Source organism: Thamnophis sirtalis, unplaced genomic scaffold (genome assembly GCF_051295495.1).
Source record: "Thamnophis sirtalis isolate CommonGarterSnake01/CBP01778 unplaced genomic scaffold, rThaSir2_p1.2 scaffold_3, whole genome shotgun sequence".
Classification (NCBI taxonomy): Eukaryota; Metazoa; Chordata; class Lepidosauria; order Squamata; family Natricidae; genus Thamnophis; species Thamnophis sirtalis.
In genome coordinates this window covers 174,314,561-174,328,473 of record NW_028261383.1, presented here as the reverse complement: position 1 = coordinate 174,328,473, position 13,913 = coordinate 174,314,561, and the positions used below count along the sequence as shown (strand labels likewise).

At 45.7% G+C, this 13,913-nt stretch overlaps 1 protein-coding gene across 1 annotated transcript in view; it reads left to right on the top strand.

The window, feature by feature from the left end:
* Positions 1-11,811, top strand: part of DENND1C (DENN domain containing 1C) — a 53,334-nt gene extending 41,523 nt beyond the window's left edge. Inside the window, exons 19-23 of the mRNA XM_087710999.1 lie at positions 80-130; positions 2,556-2,693; positions 6,823-6,878; positions 9,334-9,544; positions 10,496-11,811. Coding sequence (XP_087567125.1) covers positions 80-130; positions 2,556-2,693; positions 6,823-6,878; positions 9,334-9,544; positions 10,496-11,071 — 1,032 coding nt within the window. The 3' untranslated portion in view covers positions 11,072-11,811. The remainder of the gene's footprint in view (positions 1-79; positions 131-2,555; positions 2,694-6,822; positions 6,879-9,333; positions 9,545-10,495) is intronic.
* Positions 11,812-13,913: the final 2,102 nt, after the last annotated feature.

Sequence of the window (13,913 nt, the reverse complement as noted above, 5' to 3'; positions counted from 1 at the left end):
CTTGGGATGATCCCTGTCTATCTTCTTCCCCCCCCCTCTACATGCCCTTAAATTATACTTATCCCTTTGCATCTTCCAGGCCAAGGGTCATGCCAAAATCCGGCTGAAAAATATACGGAGCCGCATAAAAGTAAGACTATTCTTTCCTATTCCAAACTTCACATTTTAAAAAGTGTTACAAAGTGGGGGGGGGGGGGGAACAGTGATGCCAGTAGTAGCATATTTTACTGTACAACTGTAGTTATGTCTGCATGTTACATTACTCCTGTTACAAAACCCACAAGGAAGTAGAAAGAACAGGAATAAATTCATTTATAAAAGTAGATAGTACTTTTCAACTTTGGCAATTTTAAGATGTGTGGACTTCAACCATGCTGGCTGGGGAATTCTGGGAGTTGAAGCCGATCCGTCTTCAAGTTGCCGAGGATGAGAAACACTGCGTGCAGAATGCTAACATCCAAGTAGAAGGCAGTGCATTGCTGATGTGGTGAAGTTTAAAAATTTAGCAGCATCTGATTTAAACTTCCAGGAAATTCCAGGTATACGGGTGAAACTCGAAAAATTAGAATGTCGTGCAAAAGTTCATTTATTTTCAGTAATGCAACTTAAAAGGTGAAACTAATATATGAGATGAGACTCATTACACGCAAAGCAAGATAGTTCAAGCCGTGATTTGTCATAATTGTGATGATTATGGTGTGCAGTTCATGAAAACTCCAAATCCACCATCTCAGAAAATTAAAATATTACATGCAATCAATAAAACAAGGATTGTACATAGAGCAATATCAGACCTCTGAAAAGTATAAGCATGGATATGTACTCAGTACTTGGTTTGGGCCCCTTTTGCAGCAATTACTGCCTCAATGCAGCATGGCATGGAAGCTATCAGCCTGTGGCACTGCTGAGATGTTATGGAAGACCAGGATGCTTTAATAGCGGCCTTCAGCTCTTCTGCATTGTTCGGTCTCATGTCTCTCATCTTTCTCTTGGCAATGCCCCATAGATTCTCTATGGGGTTCAGGTCAGGCGAGTTTGCTGGCCAATCAAGCACAGTAATCCCACGGTCATTGAACCAGGTTTTGGTGCTTTTGGCAGTGTGGGCAGCTGGAAAATGAAGTCAGCATCCCCATAAAGCTCGTCTGCGGAAGGAAGCATGAAGTGCTCCAAAATCTCCTGGTAGACGGCTGCGTTGACCCTGGTCTTAATGAAGCACAGTGGTCCAAAGTCCTGTTGCTCAGTGGACCAAAGTCCTCTTTTCTGATGAGAGCAACTTTTGCCAAAAGCACTAAAACCTGGTTCAATGACCATGGGATTACTGTGCTTGATTGGCCTCTCCATTCTTCCTCCATACTCTGGGTCCTTGGTTTCCAAATAAGATGCCAAAGTTGCTCTGTGAGTGACTGCATGCAATCCATCGCATCATTACATGGCTTCCTTTCATATTAGGTCTCTTTCCTTGCAAGTTGTCTTGTTCTTATAACATTTATCTAGTGAGCCTTTTGGTCACACCAGCAACCATATTTCAGACTTCGTGTGTGTGGCTATTGCCTTGTCCCCAGAAACAGTTCAATAGGGAGGGAACCAGAGGTTGTGCTCTATAACAGGGGTGTCAAACTCCATTGAAGGCCACATCAGCATTGTGTTTAACCTTGGGAGCCAGAATAGGCATAGCGAGGGTGGGCGTGGCCAGCTTGACATCACTCGTGTCTGGTGTGTCTGGTGGCACGAATGCTCTGCCAGTGAAAATGGGCTCCCGAGCTCTGTTTTCAGCCACAATAGCCTCCTGCCGCTCTCTGCCAGCAAAAATGGAGCTCGAAGGACTGAGCTCCATTTTTGCTGGCAGAGGGCGGCAGGAGGCCGTCACGGCTGTAAACAGAGCCTGGGAGGGCTGTGTGTGGCCCTCCCGAGCTCCATTTTCACTGGCAGAGGCACCGTGGGCCGGACCTTTGCTGTTTCTAGAGTGGCCCATGGACCAGATCTAAGTACCCCGAGGCCTTGAGTTTGACATCCCTGCTCTGTAAGCAGAGGTGGGTTCCTACCAGTTGGCACCAGTTCGGTAGAACCGTTTCGTCAAATCTACCGAACCGGTTAGAAGAGGTTCCACCAATGGACCTGGAAAGCAGGCCACACCTACAGAAGAGCTTCCAAAATTATTTGAAACCCACCACTGGTCCTTGGATATGATTATTCTACACTATCATGCTCCTATTTATAAAACTCGGTGCCTCTGTGAAAGGCAAGGATGACTACTGCGTTTGTGGTGCAATCGGAACATTGCGTGTGTTGAGGTTGTTTTAACGCAAACCAAAGATGCCTTTTAAAAAACAAGTTCACATCCTATTCTTATGCATGCCAGTGCTGTGTGTGGGGCAATTTAAGGTGGTTCTGACAAGTGTCGTTGGCATCTTCATATCCGGTCACATGGGTGGCAAGCCACTCCCATCCGGTCACATGGGCGGCAAGCCACTCCCACAAAGGAGGCCACACCCACAGAGTCGGTTCGAACAATTTTTGAAACCCACCACTGTCTGTAAGACACTGTTTTCTTCTAGGATTCCAGTTTACGCCAGTCCAGAGAGCAAGAACACTCCCCGAATGACAGCCAGATCTCCAGTCCCATCCTGCCTACCCGAAATAAACAGTCTGAGATCCTTCAAAGGCGCCTGCCCATCACTCAGCACTTCGGGAAGGTATGGAAAAAATGGAAGTGTTAGTGGCTTAAAGACCGGAAGGAGAGCTTTAGTGGAAGAGCGGAAGAACAGGCCTGGTGCTCATTGCTGCGTGGCCCAAATATTAGGTTGTCATCTGTAATAGATCTCTGGAGCAATTCCTCAAGATTCTTGGACCAGTTGCGTCAAAAGTCAAAAGAAACAGAGAAGGGCATATTTCTGATTAAGAGCCGAGGTGGGGCAGTGGTTAGAGTGCAGTACTGCAGGCCACTTCAGCTGACTGTTATCTGCAGTTCAGCGGTTCTAATCTCACCGGCTCAAGGTTGACTCAGCCTTCCATCCTTCCGAGGTGGGTGAAATGAGGACCCAGACTGGGGGGGCGATATGCTGGCTCTGTAAACCGCTTAGAGAGGGCTGAAAGCCCTATGAAGCGGTATATAAGTCTAACTGCTATTGCTATTGCTATATCAATGCAAATATTTAGGCAGAATTACTCCCTTATTCTCCAGGAATGTTTTAATATGATATTGTTTAGGCACAGAGATCATTTGATAGCCACAGTTTGACCTAGCTGTAAGAAATTTAAATTCATATATTAATATAAGTGAATACTCAGGCATTCAAACTGAAAAGGGAGGCGTGTAAAAATATGAATCCCACCCTCTCACCTCCAACACATTCTGTTGCATCTCATTCATAAGCCATCTCAATAAATCAAGGAACTCTTAAGTGAAAATCTCAGTGAGAAGATCTAAAACGAAGATGCAGCCATCCTTCTTCCAACTGGTTTCCTTTTCACATCCAAAAGCAATGTGGGAAGGACGTGAAGAGAGATAGCAGAGGCATGGAACGTTGTCCCCTCACCCTGTCCCTTCTCCACATTTATCACTTGAAGAGGGATGGCTCCAATTCCTTCTTTGACATTATAGAGCCGAGGTGGCGCAGTGGTTAGGGTGCAGTACTGCAGGCCACTTCAGCTGACTGCTATCTGCAGTTCGGCGGTTCAAATCTCACCGGCTCAAGGTTGACTCAGCCTTCCATCCTTCCGAGGTGGGTGAAATGAGGACCCAGACTGTGGGGGCGATATGCTGACTCTGTAAACCGCTTAGAGAGGGCTGAAAGCCCTATGAAGCGGCATATAAGTCTAACTGCTATTGCTATTGCTATAGCTCCCAGATTTCTCAAACCAATTCATTCGATTGCTTGGGGAATCTTGGGGGATTTTTAAAGTGCAAAATAAGTGGGCAGGAAGTTTTGAATGTGTGCAACTTGTGTAAGCAGTTATGAGGAGTAGAACGTAAGTAAGTAATCGAACAAATTATAAGGTATCTTAAGGCCATCATGTCTCATATAGCTCAGTCTCCGTCATTAAAAACAATACTTTCATCGTAGACAGCCAAAGGTTTACGAAATAGACCTTAGTAACATTTCATGGGCCCTTCACTTCTCATAATTATTCTTAGAATGTAATTTTATGCTTTTGTGCCCTGGGGCTGAAGGGAAGAGAATAGCTGGAATATTAATAGCAGTTAACTGCTATTTTGTATATCCTGCAGAAGGAAATTTTGTATATCCTGCAGAAGGAAATTTTGTATATCCTGCAGAAGAAAGCTCAGAAGAGCAGCTATGTGAAGTGAACTCAATTAATGTCCATCTAATATGCCAAAACCCCAATATATTATTCACAAAGCAGAAAGTAACAGTGCTGCAGGATAAAAATAAATAAATTTAAATTTCAAGATAAAACTATCTCATTCTGTGTCCGGCGGAACTGTTGATGGCTCCCCTGAATAATCTTGGGAAAAGGACAATAAGTCACTTAGCATATTTACAGATGAGACTTTCTCCCCTTCTGTATGCAGGCAAAACTCAGAATATTTAATTGCCTGATTCAGAGATTGTGAACAAAAGTTTTCTCTGGACAGAAATGGGAAAATCCGCAGGATTTGGTGGCTTCCTTCTGTTATAACCTTTTTTGCAGGCACATTTCCCAAGCCTGGAGAAAGAGAATTATATGCCACTACTTTTTTTTGTTGTTAACTAAGAGTGTTGAAAGAATATCAAAGGATGGTGCCTCAAAAACTGCATTTTTTTATCATTAAATCATTCTTATACATTTATTATTTCATTTAATAGGTTATAATATACAGTTTGGGTTGCTTTGTTTACCATCCCTTCCTCCTGTTGTAACACCACCTTATTTTCCCTTTCTTTTCTCCCTCCTTCCCTTCTCTACTTTCTTCCTTCCTCCTCTCCTTTCCCTTCCTTCTTCCTGTACCTTTCTCCTACTCCTGCTCTTCCTCTTCCCCTTCCTACCCTCTTTCCTCCTCTTTCTCTCCTTTCCATCCTCCTCTCCTTACCTCTTTCTTTTCACCCTCTCTCTCTTCTCTACTTTTTTCCTTCCTCCTCTCCTTCCCCTTCCTTCTTCCCTTACCTCTCCTTTGCTCCTGCTCTTCCTCTTTCCCTTCCTACCCTCTCTCCTTCCTTTTCTCTCTCTTCCACCCTCCTTTCCTTTCCCTTTCCTTTCCCCCTCCCTCCCTTCTCTACTTTCCTCCTTCCTCCTCTCCTTCCCCTTCCTTCTTCCTGTACCTTTCTCCTACTCCTGCTCTTCCTCTTCCCCTTCCTACCCTCTCTCCTCCTCTTTCTCTCCTTTCCATCCTCCTCTCCTTATCTCTTTCTTTTCACCCTCTCTCTCTTTTCTACTTTTTTCCTTCCTCCTCTCCTTCCCCTTCCTTCTTCCCTTACCTCTCCTTTACTCCTACTCTTCCTCTTTCCCTTCCTACCCTCTCTCCTTCCTTTTCTCTCCCTTCCACCCTCCTTTCCTTTCCCTTTCCTTTCTCCCTCCCTCCCTCCCTTCTCTACTTTCCTCCTTCCTCCTCTCCTTCCCCTTCCTTCTTCCCGTACCTTTCTCCTACTCCTGCTCTTCCTCTTCCTTCCAAAAGCTGCATTTTTGATGAATTGGAAATCTTTAAATGAGTCTTTCCCCTTCCCCCATCCCATCCCAGGAATATAATTAGACCAACTGATCATCCCCTAACTGTGTATCTGCCAGATGTTTTGGTTCCATCCCCAGAAGTCCTCAGACAGTAGGATCAATGCCGATGCTTTTGAGAACTGAAGTGCCAACAATACCTGCAGGAGAGTCAGTCTGGGGCATTCTGCTATGATGGCTCAAGTGAGGAATACAGATAGTCTTTGACTTATGGCCACACCTGCGCCCAAAATCTCTGTTGCTAAGTGAGGCAATCCAGTGAATTTTGACCCATTTTATGGCTCTCATGAATCACAGCAGTTCTTAAGTTAGTAAGATGGTGGTTAAGTGAATCTGGCTTCACATGACACTGCAACCACTACAAATATAAACCAGTTGCCAAGCATTCAAATGTTGATTAGGTGACTGTTGTGGCCCAGCAAGAGCCGTTGGAGCTGCCACCAGACTCCGACAGCGAGGGGCCCTATGAATCGGCTCTGGAGGATGTGGAGGACCCTGGACAGGGTTCTGACTCTGAGCAGGGCGCAGAGAGGCTGGTTGGCCACCAGGAGGCGCCTGAGCCTTGGACCAGTGGGGAGGAGACAAGGGAGTGTGATCCGGACGTCAGCAGTGGGGAGGAGCCAAGGGAGTTGTTCCTAGATGCCCGGCACCGGAGAACTAATAGGCGTAAAGAACAGTTACGCAGTTACAGGAGGTAATTGCACTCAGCTGGTAGTCATTAGGCTCCTCTCCAGACTATAAAAGGACTGCTTGTGCACACGCCCCTTTTGCAGAAGTCAACGCATTCACTAATGTTGGAGAACTGTGGTGTTAGCTTGGCGTGCTGGATTGCTGCCAAGGACCTGTCTGTCTGTGAATAAATTCCGTAAAGTATCTATGGCTCGGCGTGCTTTGGTGTGGGACGAGGGGGGGGGGTCAGAACAGGGGACCATGGAGGTGCTGTGACGGTCATGTGAAAAATGGTCATAAGTCATTTTTCTTCAGTGCCATTGTAGCTTTGAATGGCTGTAAGTCTACCAGGATACAACTTTACATCCCAAAGGAAAGGTTCCATTGACTTTCCTATCTCCAGAACCTCAAAGTACTGTTAAGAAAAAGATAGCCGATCCCTTACAAGCCCAGGGCTGCATGGTGACTCAGGTTCTCTCCTCTTTTCAGTCTCGCCCGAGGCGACCACAAAGGATGAACAGTGAGACGGAACTGGAGACTCAAAGGTAAGACAAGACAATGGAGGGCAGCTGGGCTCCATTACTTCTTCCTCTGGCAGCTGCTCTGCTTTATTAGCCGAGTTCTCTGCGTGTGTCAGGTCTCTCCCAAGAACCTTTGATACATGTGGGGCTCAGCCAGTGGTGGGATTCAAATAATTTAACAACCGGTTCTCTTCCTTAATGACCAGCTGGGTAGGCGGGGCTCGGTGATCATGTGACTGCGTGGGTGTGGCCAACTCAATGTCATTCAGGTCGATGGGCGCTTCGCCTTAGCTGTTACAATGTAATCAGGGTTAACCAGAGAGGCAGTTTCTGTAAGCAGGTCAATAATAGCAATAGCAATAGCAGTTAGACTTATATACTGCTTCATAGGGCTTTCAGCCCTCTCTAAGCGGTTTACAGAGTCAGCATATCGCCCCCACAGTCTGGGTCCTCATTTTACCCACCTCGGAAGGATGGAAGGCTGAGTCAACCTTGAGCTGGTGAGATTAGAACCGCTGAACTGCAGATAACAGTCAGCTGAAGTGGCCTGCAGTACTGCACCCCAACCACTGCGCCACTTCGGCTCTTATAAAGATGAGGCTAGAAACAACACCAGAATGTTTCCTTCCTGCCTTCCTTACAGGATTAGCCCTGTAAAGTGGAAAGAAACAAAAGGAGATTTCTTCCAACAACCGGTTCTCCGAACTGCTTAGAAAGTTACCAACCGTTTCTCTCGAATAGGTGCGAACCGGCTGAATCCCACCACTGGGCTCAGCTCCCTAGGAAATGCTTCTGCACAAACCGCACTGAGAGAAAATAGAAGACCTATGTAAAAATTAAAAAAAAGCTTTGTCCAATCAGCTCTGGAAAAACTACCGGTATTTCTGCCGTATTGTACAGGGGTATATTCATTGTACAGTTATCTTCTTTTCCACAGAGGGAGAGAGAGAGAGAGAAAATAGTAACCTAAAGGTTGTCCCTGTAACGAAACATCAATTAATTCTCAAACTCATTGCAACAGGGGTCACTAACTCTTAACTAGCGGTAAATCAACAAGATAATGACTCTAGTCAGCGAGTCAAGCCTATCCTATTTCCCCTGCTAATGCATTATGGCTAAATAACGCAATTTAAATTCATTTTAAAATGTGGCAACGTGAATTTAGAGGAGTGCCACTTATCAAGAATTCCTCATCTGGGCAAATGCAGGAACCTCACCCTCCTTGAACAAAATTAAAATATATATGTATATATGCATGCAGCAAAGCCCATAGCGGGCCTACATACAATAGCAATAGCAGTTAGACTTATATACCGCTTCATAGGGCTTTCAGCCCTCTCTAAGCAGTTTACAGAGTCAGCATATCGCCTCCATAGTCTGGGTCCTCATTTCACCCACCTCGGAAGGATGGAAGGCTGAGTCAACCTTGAACCGGTGAGATTAGAACCGCTGAACTGCAGATAACAGTCAGCTGAAGTGGCCTGCAGTACTGCACTCTACCCACTGCGCCACCTCGGCTCTATACAGCCTGTGCCCACAACAAATGTAGAAAACCTTGCTACGCAGGGAGCTTTGTAATATGCAGTGACAATGTTCAGAGTTCTCTGCAGGACTGGAGGGTTTTTTTCAAAATGAAGGAAGTGGCATAGTGGAAGTGGTTTCACAAGCTCCAAAATTTGCATATGTGTAAGCAGCACCACGCCACATATCCGTAAGAGGCAGCGACAAAATGCTGCTTTTTAAATTTGACTCCTCCCGTTTGACCCCACCCCATGAATGCCACTAGTGGTGTTGTGCAAACTCAGACTGAGATTACCTTATCTGGTAGCTCCCTAAATATTGTCTCAGCGTTCCAAGTATCATGTCGAATTAAATCAGAGTCCAAGGCAAAACGATCCTTAAAGTTCCAATTTAATAAAGCAGACATCTTAGCACATTGCTATGGAATCCCAATTCTGGAAATGACGTCAGAATTCCACCCAGTTAAAAGTTCATGATCTTGTCACCACACTCACAAATCCGTCACATGGTCCAATCTTCTTCTTCCATGCTGGCGTCTCCACCCAGCTGCTTCCGGTCAGGTGTAAAAGTGCGGAGACAAAAGATGGCCTTGGTCTTCTAGAAAAGAAGGATAACAATACATTCCACAATCCTACTCCTGTCTATTCCCCCCTCCCATCAACTATACTAATGAAACAGCATAATGAAATAAGAGAAAGTGTGTGAGGCCAAAATTCTAAAAGGAATATAATTGCAGGCCTGACATATTGCCTTTGACTCTCAGCTTCAAAACACATATCCATCTGCTTTATTGATTAGTTTTCTTGCACCTTTTGTGAGAAGAGTCCTATAGGGAGGAAGAAATGAAACACAGGCATTTTAGCAAATCCAATTGCTTAGTAAGATAGTTTCCCTTGTATTTTACTAACTGCCTCACCTATACAGAAACGTCAAGCTCTCTCCTATATTTATTTTCCAGGGATGTTTCAACTCCCTTCAAATCACCTTCCCCAGACTCCTCTGTGGAACCTGCGGGAGGTGACAGTTATCTGAATGAAGAGAAATTTGACCTCCTGGGGGAAATTTTTGAGACACTAAACTTGCTGGAGTCAAGCCAAGCTCAACAGCCTCTCTACGGGACCCGCAGCTTGGATTTCTATCACCTAGAAGAGGAGAACTTCTATACTAAGGTAAGCCCTGCCAGCTGAGACTCTGGGTACCTATAAAGATGTCCAACTGCAATAATAATAGCAATAGCAATAGCGGTTAGACTTATATACCGCTTCATAGGGCTTTCAGCCCTCTCTAAGCGGTTTACAGAGTCAGCATATCGCCCCCAACAACAATCCGGGTCCTCATTTTACCCACCTCGGAAGAATGGAAGGCTGAGTCAACCCTGAGCCCGTAAGATTAGCAATAGCAATAGCAGTTAGACTTATATACCGCTTCATAGGGCTTTCAGCTCTCTCTAAGTGGTTTACAGAGTCAGCATATCGCCCTCACAGTCTGGGTCCTCATTTTACCCACCTCGGAAGGATGGAAGGCTGAGTCAACCTTGAGCCTGTGAGATTAGCAATAGCAATAGCAGTTAGACTTATATACCGCTTCATAGGGCTTTCAGCCCTCTCTAAGCGGTTTACAGAGTCAGCATATCGGCCCCAACAACAATCCGGGTCCTCATTTTACTCACCTCGGAAGGATGGAAGGCTGAGCCAGTGAGATTAGAATCGTTGAACTGCAATAGCAATAGCAGTTAGACTTATATACCGCTTCATAGGGTGTTCAGCCCTCTCTAAGCGGTTTACAGAGTCAGCATATTGCCCCCAACAACAATCCGGGTCCTCATTTCACCCACCTCGGAAGGATGGAAGGCTGAGTCAACCCTGAGCCGGTGAGATTTGAACAGCCGAACTGCAGAACTGCAGTCAGCTGAAATGGCCTGCAGTGCTGCACTCTTAATCACTGTGCCACCTCAGCTCATAAACCAGGTAACCCCAGCTGCTGTTCCTCCTTGACTTTAGCACTGTGGCTACTGCAGGCCCTGAAATCTGGCTGATAAATAGTAAGGAAAGAGCTAAATTCTAGTCATCTTTAAGCAACGGAGCTGAATATTGACCCTGTTGTCTTTGGACCTGTTGCAGCCGAGGCCCAGTAGAGAGGACCTTTACAAAGCCCTGTCTGAAGAAGAGGATGATGCTGAAGATTCCCTGTCTGAGGACAGAGTGTTCCTGGGCTGCATGGATGAAGAGAACTTGCCAGACCCTTTGTCACCTGCCAGAGCTGCAAGGAGAAGTAATGAGGTGTTGGCCCACAGTTCCGCTGAGCTGCAAGGTTGCCCTGGTCTGGACACTCCAAATCTTTCCTTCCAGGAGGCTAGCAATGAGCCATCAGAAGCAGAAACGACCCACCGGGCACACCTTGAAACTGCCTTTCCTAGTCCAGTTACACCAGAGAGCCACACTGCTACCGAGTTGCAACAGGAATGTAGGACTGACCAGGCCCTTCAACCGCCAATCAACGAGAACACAAAGGTGGAGTCATCGGTTGCTAGTGGTTCCACCATCCAAACATCTGCAGACTTTTTGCAAACGAAAGCCAGTGACTCCGGGGCGAAGAAGAAAATCCTAGGTAGGGTCACCAGCTTACCGCCTCAGTTAGGGTCTAGGCAGTTGTTGCAGCCCAAGGTGCTGGAACTGAAGAAAAGATTTGAGGCCTGAAAGAGCATCCTGAAAATAGGCCGAACGTTTTAAGAGAAAAGAACCTTCCCGTGTTTGAGTCATCGTCACCCTTTAAACTTGGAGGTGTTTCAAGAGGGAGCAGCAGTGCAGAAGGGCTTCATCTGTCCAGGCACATAGAAACACTGCCAGCAGCAGAATAGCAATAGCAGTTAGACTTATATGCCGCTTCATAGGGCTTTCAGCCCTCTCTAAGCGGTTTACAGAGTCAGCGTATCGTCCCCACAATCCGGGTCCTCATTTTACCCACCTCGGAAGGATGGAAGGCTGAGTCAACCCTGAGCTGGTGAGATTAGCAATAGCAATAGCAGTTAGACTTATATACCGCTTCATAGGGCTTTCAGCCCTCTCTAAGCGGTTTACAGGGTCAGCGTATCGCCCCCAACAACAATCCGGGTCCTCATTTCACCCACCTCGGAAGGATGGAAGGCTGAGTCAACCCTGAGCCGGTGAGATTTGAACAGCCGAACTGCAGAACTGCAGTCAGCTGAAGTAGCCTGCAGTGCTGCATTTAACCACTGCGCCACCTCGGCTCTAGTGAGGAGAGGGGGGATGCCTATCAATAGCACAAAGGAAAAAGAGCACTTAGTTCATATACAGCCACCTTCGAGACCGCCTACTGCCACATACCTCCCAGCGGCCAGTAAGATCCCACAGATTGGGCCTCCTTCAGATGCCGTCAGCCGGACAGTGTCGGCTGGCGGGCCTCAGGAGGAGAGCCTTCTCTGTGGCTGCTCCGACTCTTTGGAATCAGCTACCCCTGGAGATCCGGACCTCACCCACTCTCATGGCCTTCAGGAAAGCTGTAAAAACCTGGCTGTTCCGGCAGGCCTGGGGCTGTTGACCTTATTGTTGAGGTCCAGCCCCGATTAGAATGAATGTATGTGGTGTTGCGATTTTAAACTGTCTTTTTTTCTCTTTTTTTTTCTCTCTCTTTTTTGTAAGCCGCCCGGAGTCCTTCGGGATTGGGCGGCATATAAATTTTATAAATAAATAATAAATAAATAAATAAATAAATAAACAAACAAACAAACAAACAAACAAACAAACAAACAACTGGCAGGGAGTTCTCTCCTAGAACCTGCACTTTAATAAATGAATTTGTTGAGCTGGCCAGAGATCCTTTCCTCCTTTCAGTGTGGAAGACTGCTTCAACCAGGTCAACCTTTCTCAAGCAGCATATCAGGAAAAGTAGTTTGGCATGATTTGCATATGTAAATGAGTCCCTGAAGTTCAAAAGCCCGATAAATAAAATCAAGCAGTATTACCTAAAGTCTTAAGGTAATGATGGTTCTGTCAGAGAGAGAGAGAGACTCTTGCATGCTCATTTTTCTGTAAGCTTTAAGCCAGTCCTTTCCCCTCTAGGTTGATAAAGCTAGGGAACCATCAGGCCAATCATCATAATCAAAAGCTAGGTGGAAAGGTCACAAGCAGAGGTGGGTTCCTGCCAGTTCGCACCAGTTCGGTAGAACCGGTTCGTCAAATCTACCGAACCGGTTAGAAGAGGTTCCACCAGTGGACCCGGAAAGCCACACCTATAGAAGAGATTCCAAAAAAATTTGAAACCCACCACTGACACACACACACACAGACACAAACAGAGAGAGAGAGAGAAAGGAAGGAAGGAAGGAAAGAAAGAGAAAGGAAGGAAAGAGGAAGGAAGGAAAGAAGGAAAGAAAAAGGAAGGAAAGGAAGGAAGGAAGAAAGAAAGAGTGAGAGAGATGAAAGAAAAAAGGAAAAAGGGACAGAGAGACAAAAGGAAGGAAAGAGAGAGGGGGGAAAATACATGAAGGAAAGAAAGGAAGGAAGGAAAGAAAGAGAAAGGAAGGAAAGAAAGAGAAAGGAAGGAAAGAAAGAAAGAAAGAGTGAGAGAGATGAAAGAAAAAAGGAAAAAGGGACAGAGAGACAAAAGGAAGGAAAGAGAAAGGAAGGAAAGAGAAAGGAAGGAAAGAGAAAGGAAGGAAGGAAAGAAGAAAAGAAGGAAAGAAAAAGGAAGGAAAGGAAGGAAGAAAGAAAGAAAGAAAGAGTGAGAGAGATGAAAGAAAAAAGGAAAAAGGGACAGAGAGACAAAAGGAAGGAAAGAGAGAGGGGGGGAAATACATGAAGGAAAGAAAGGAAGGAAGGAAGGAAAGAAAGAGAAAGGAAGGAAAGAAAGAGTGAGAGAGATGAAAGAAAAAAGGAAAAAGGGACAGAGAGACAAAAGGAAGGAAAGAGAAAGGAAGGAAAGAGAAAGGAAGGAAGGAAGGAAAGAAGGAAAGAAAAAGGAAGGAAAGGAAGGAAGAAAGAAAGAAAGAGTGAGAGAGATGAAAGGAAAAAGGAAAAAGGGACAGAGAGACAAAAGGAAGGAAAGAGAGGGGGGAATACATGAAGGAAAGAGAAAGGAAGGAAGGAAAGAAAGAGAAAGGAAGGAAAGAAAGAGAAAGGAAGGAAGAAGGAAAGGAAAAAAGAAAGAAAGAAAGAGTGAGAGATGAAAGAAAAAAGGAAAAAGGGAGAGAGAGACAAAAGGAAGGAAAGAGAGGGGGGGAAACACATGGCCGGCAAGCCACTCCCACCAGGTCACATGGCCGGCAAGCCACTCCCACAAAAGGAGGCCACACCCACAGAGTAGGTTCGAAAAATTTTTGAAACCCACCACTGGTCACAAAGGGTGATCACGTGGGACCCTGGGATGCTACAACCATCGTAAATATATGCTGGTTGCCAAGTGCTCTAATTCTGATCGTGCAACGGCAGGGATGCTGTGATGGTCCTAAGTGCAAGGACCAGTCAAAATTCACTTTTTCCCAGCGCTGCTGTAACTTTGAACAATAACTAAAAGATAGGC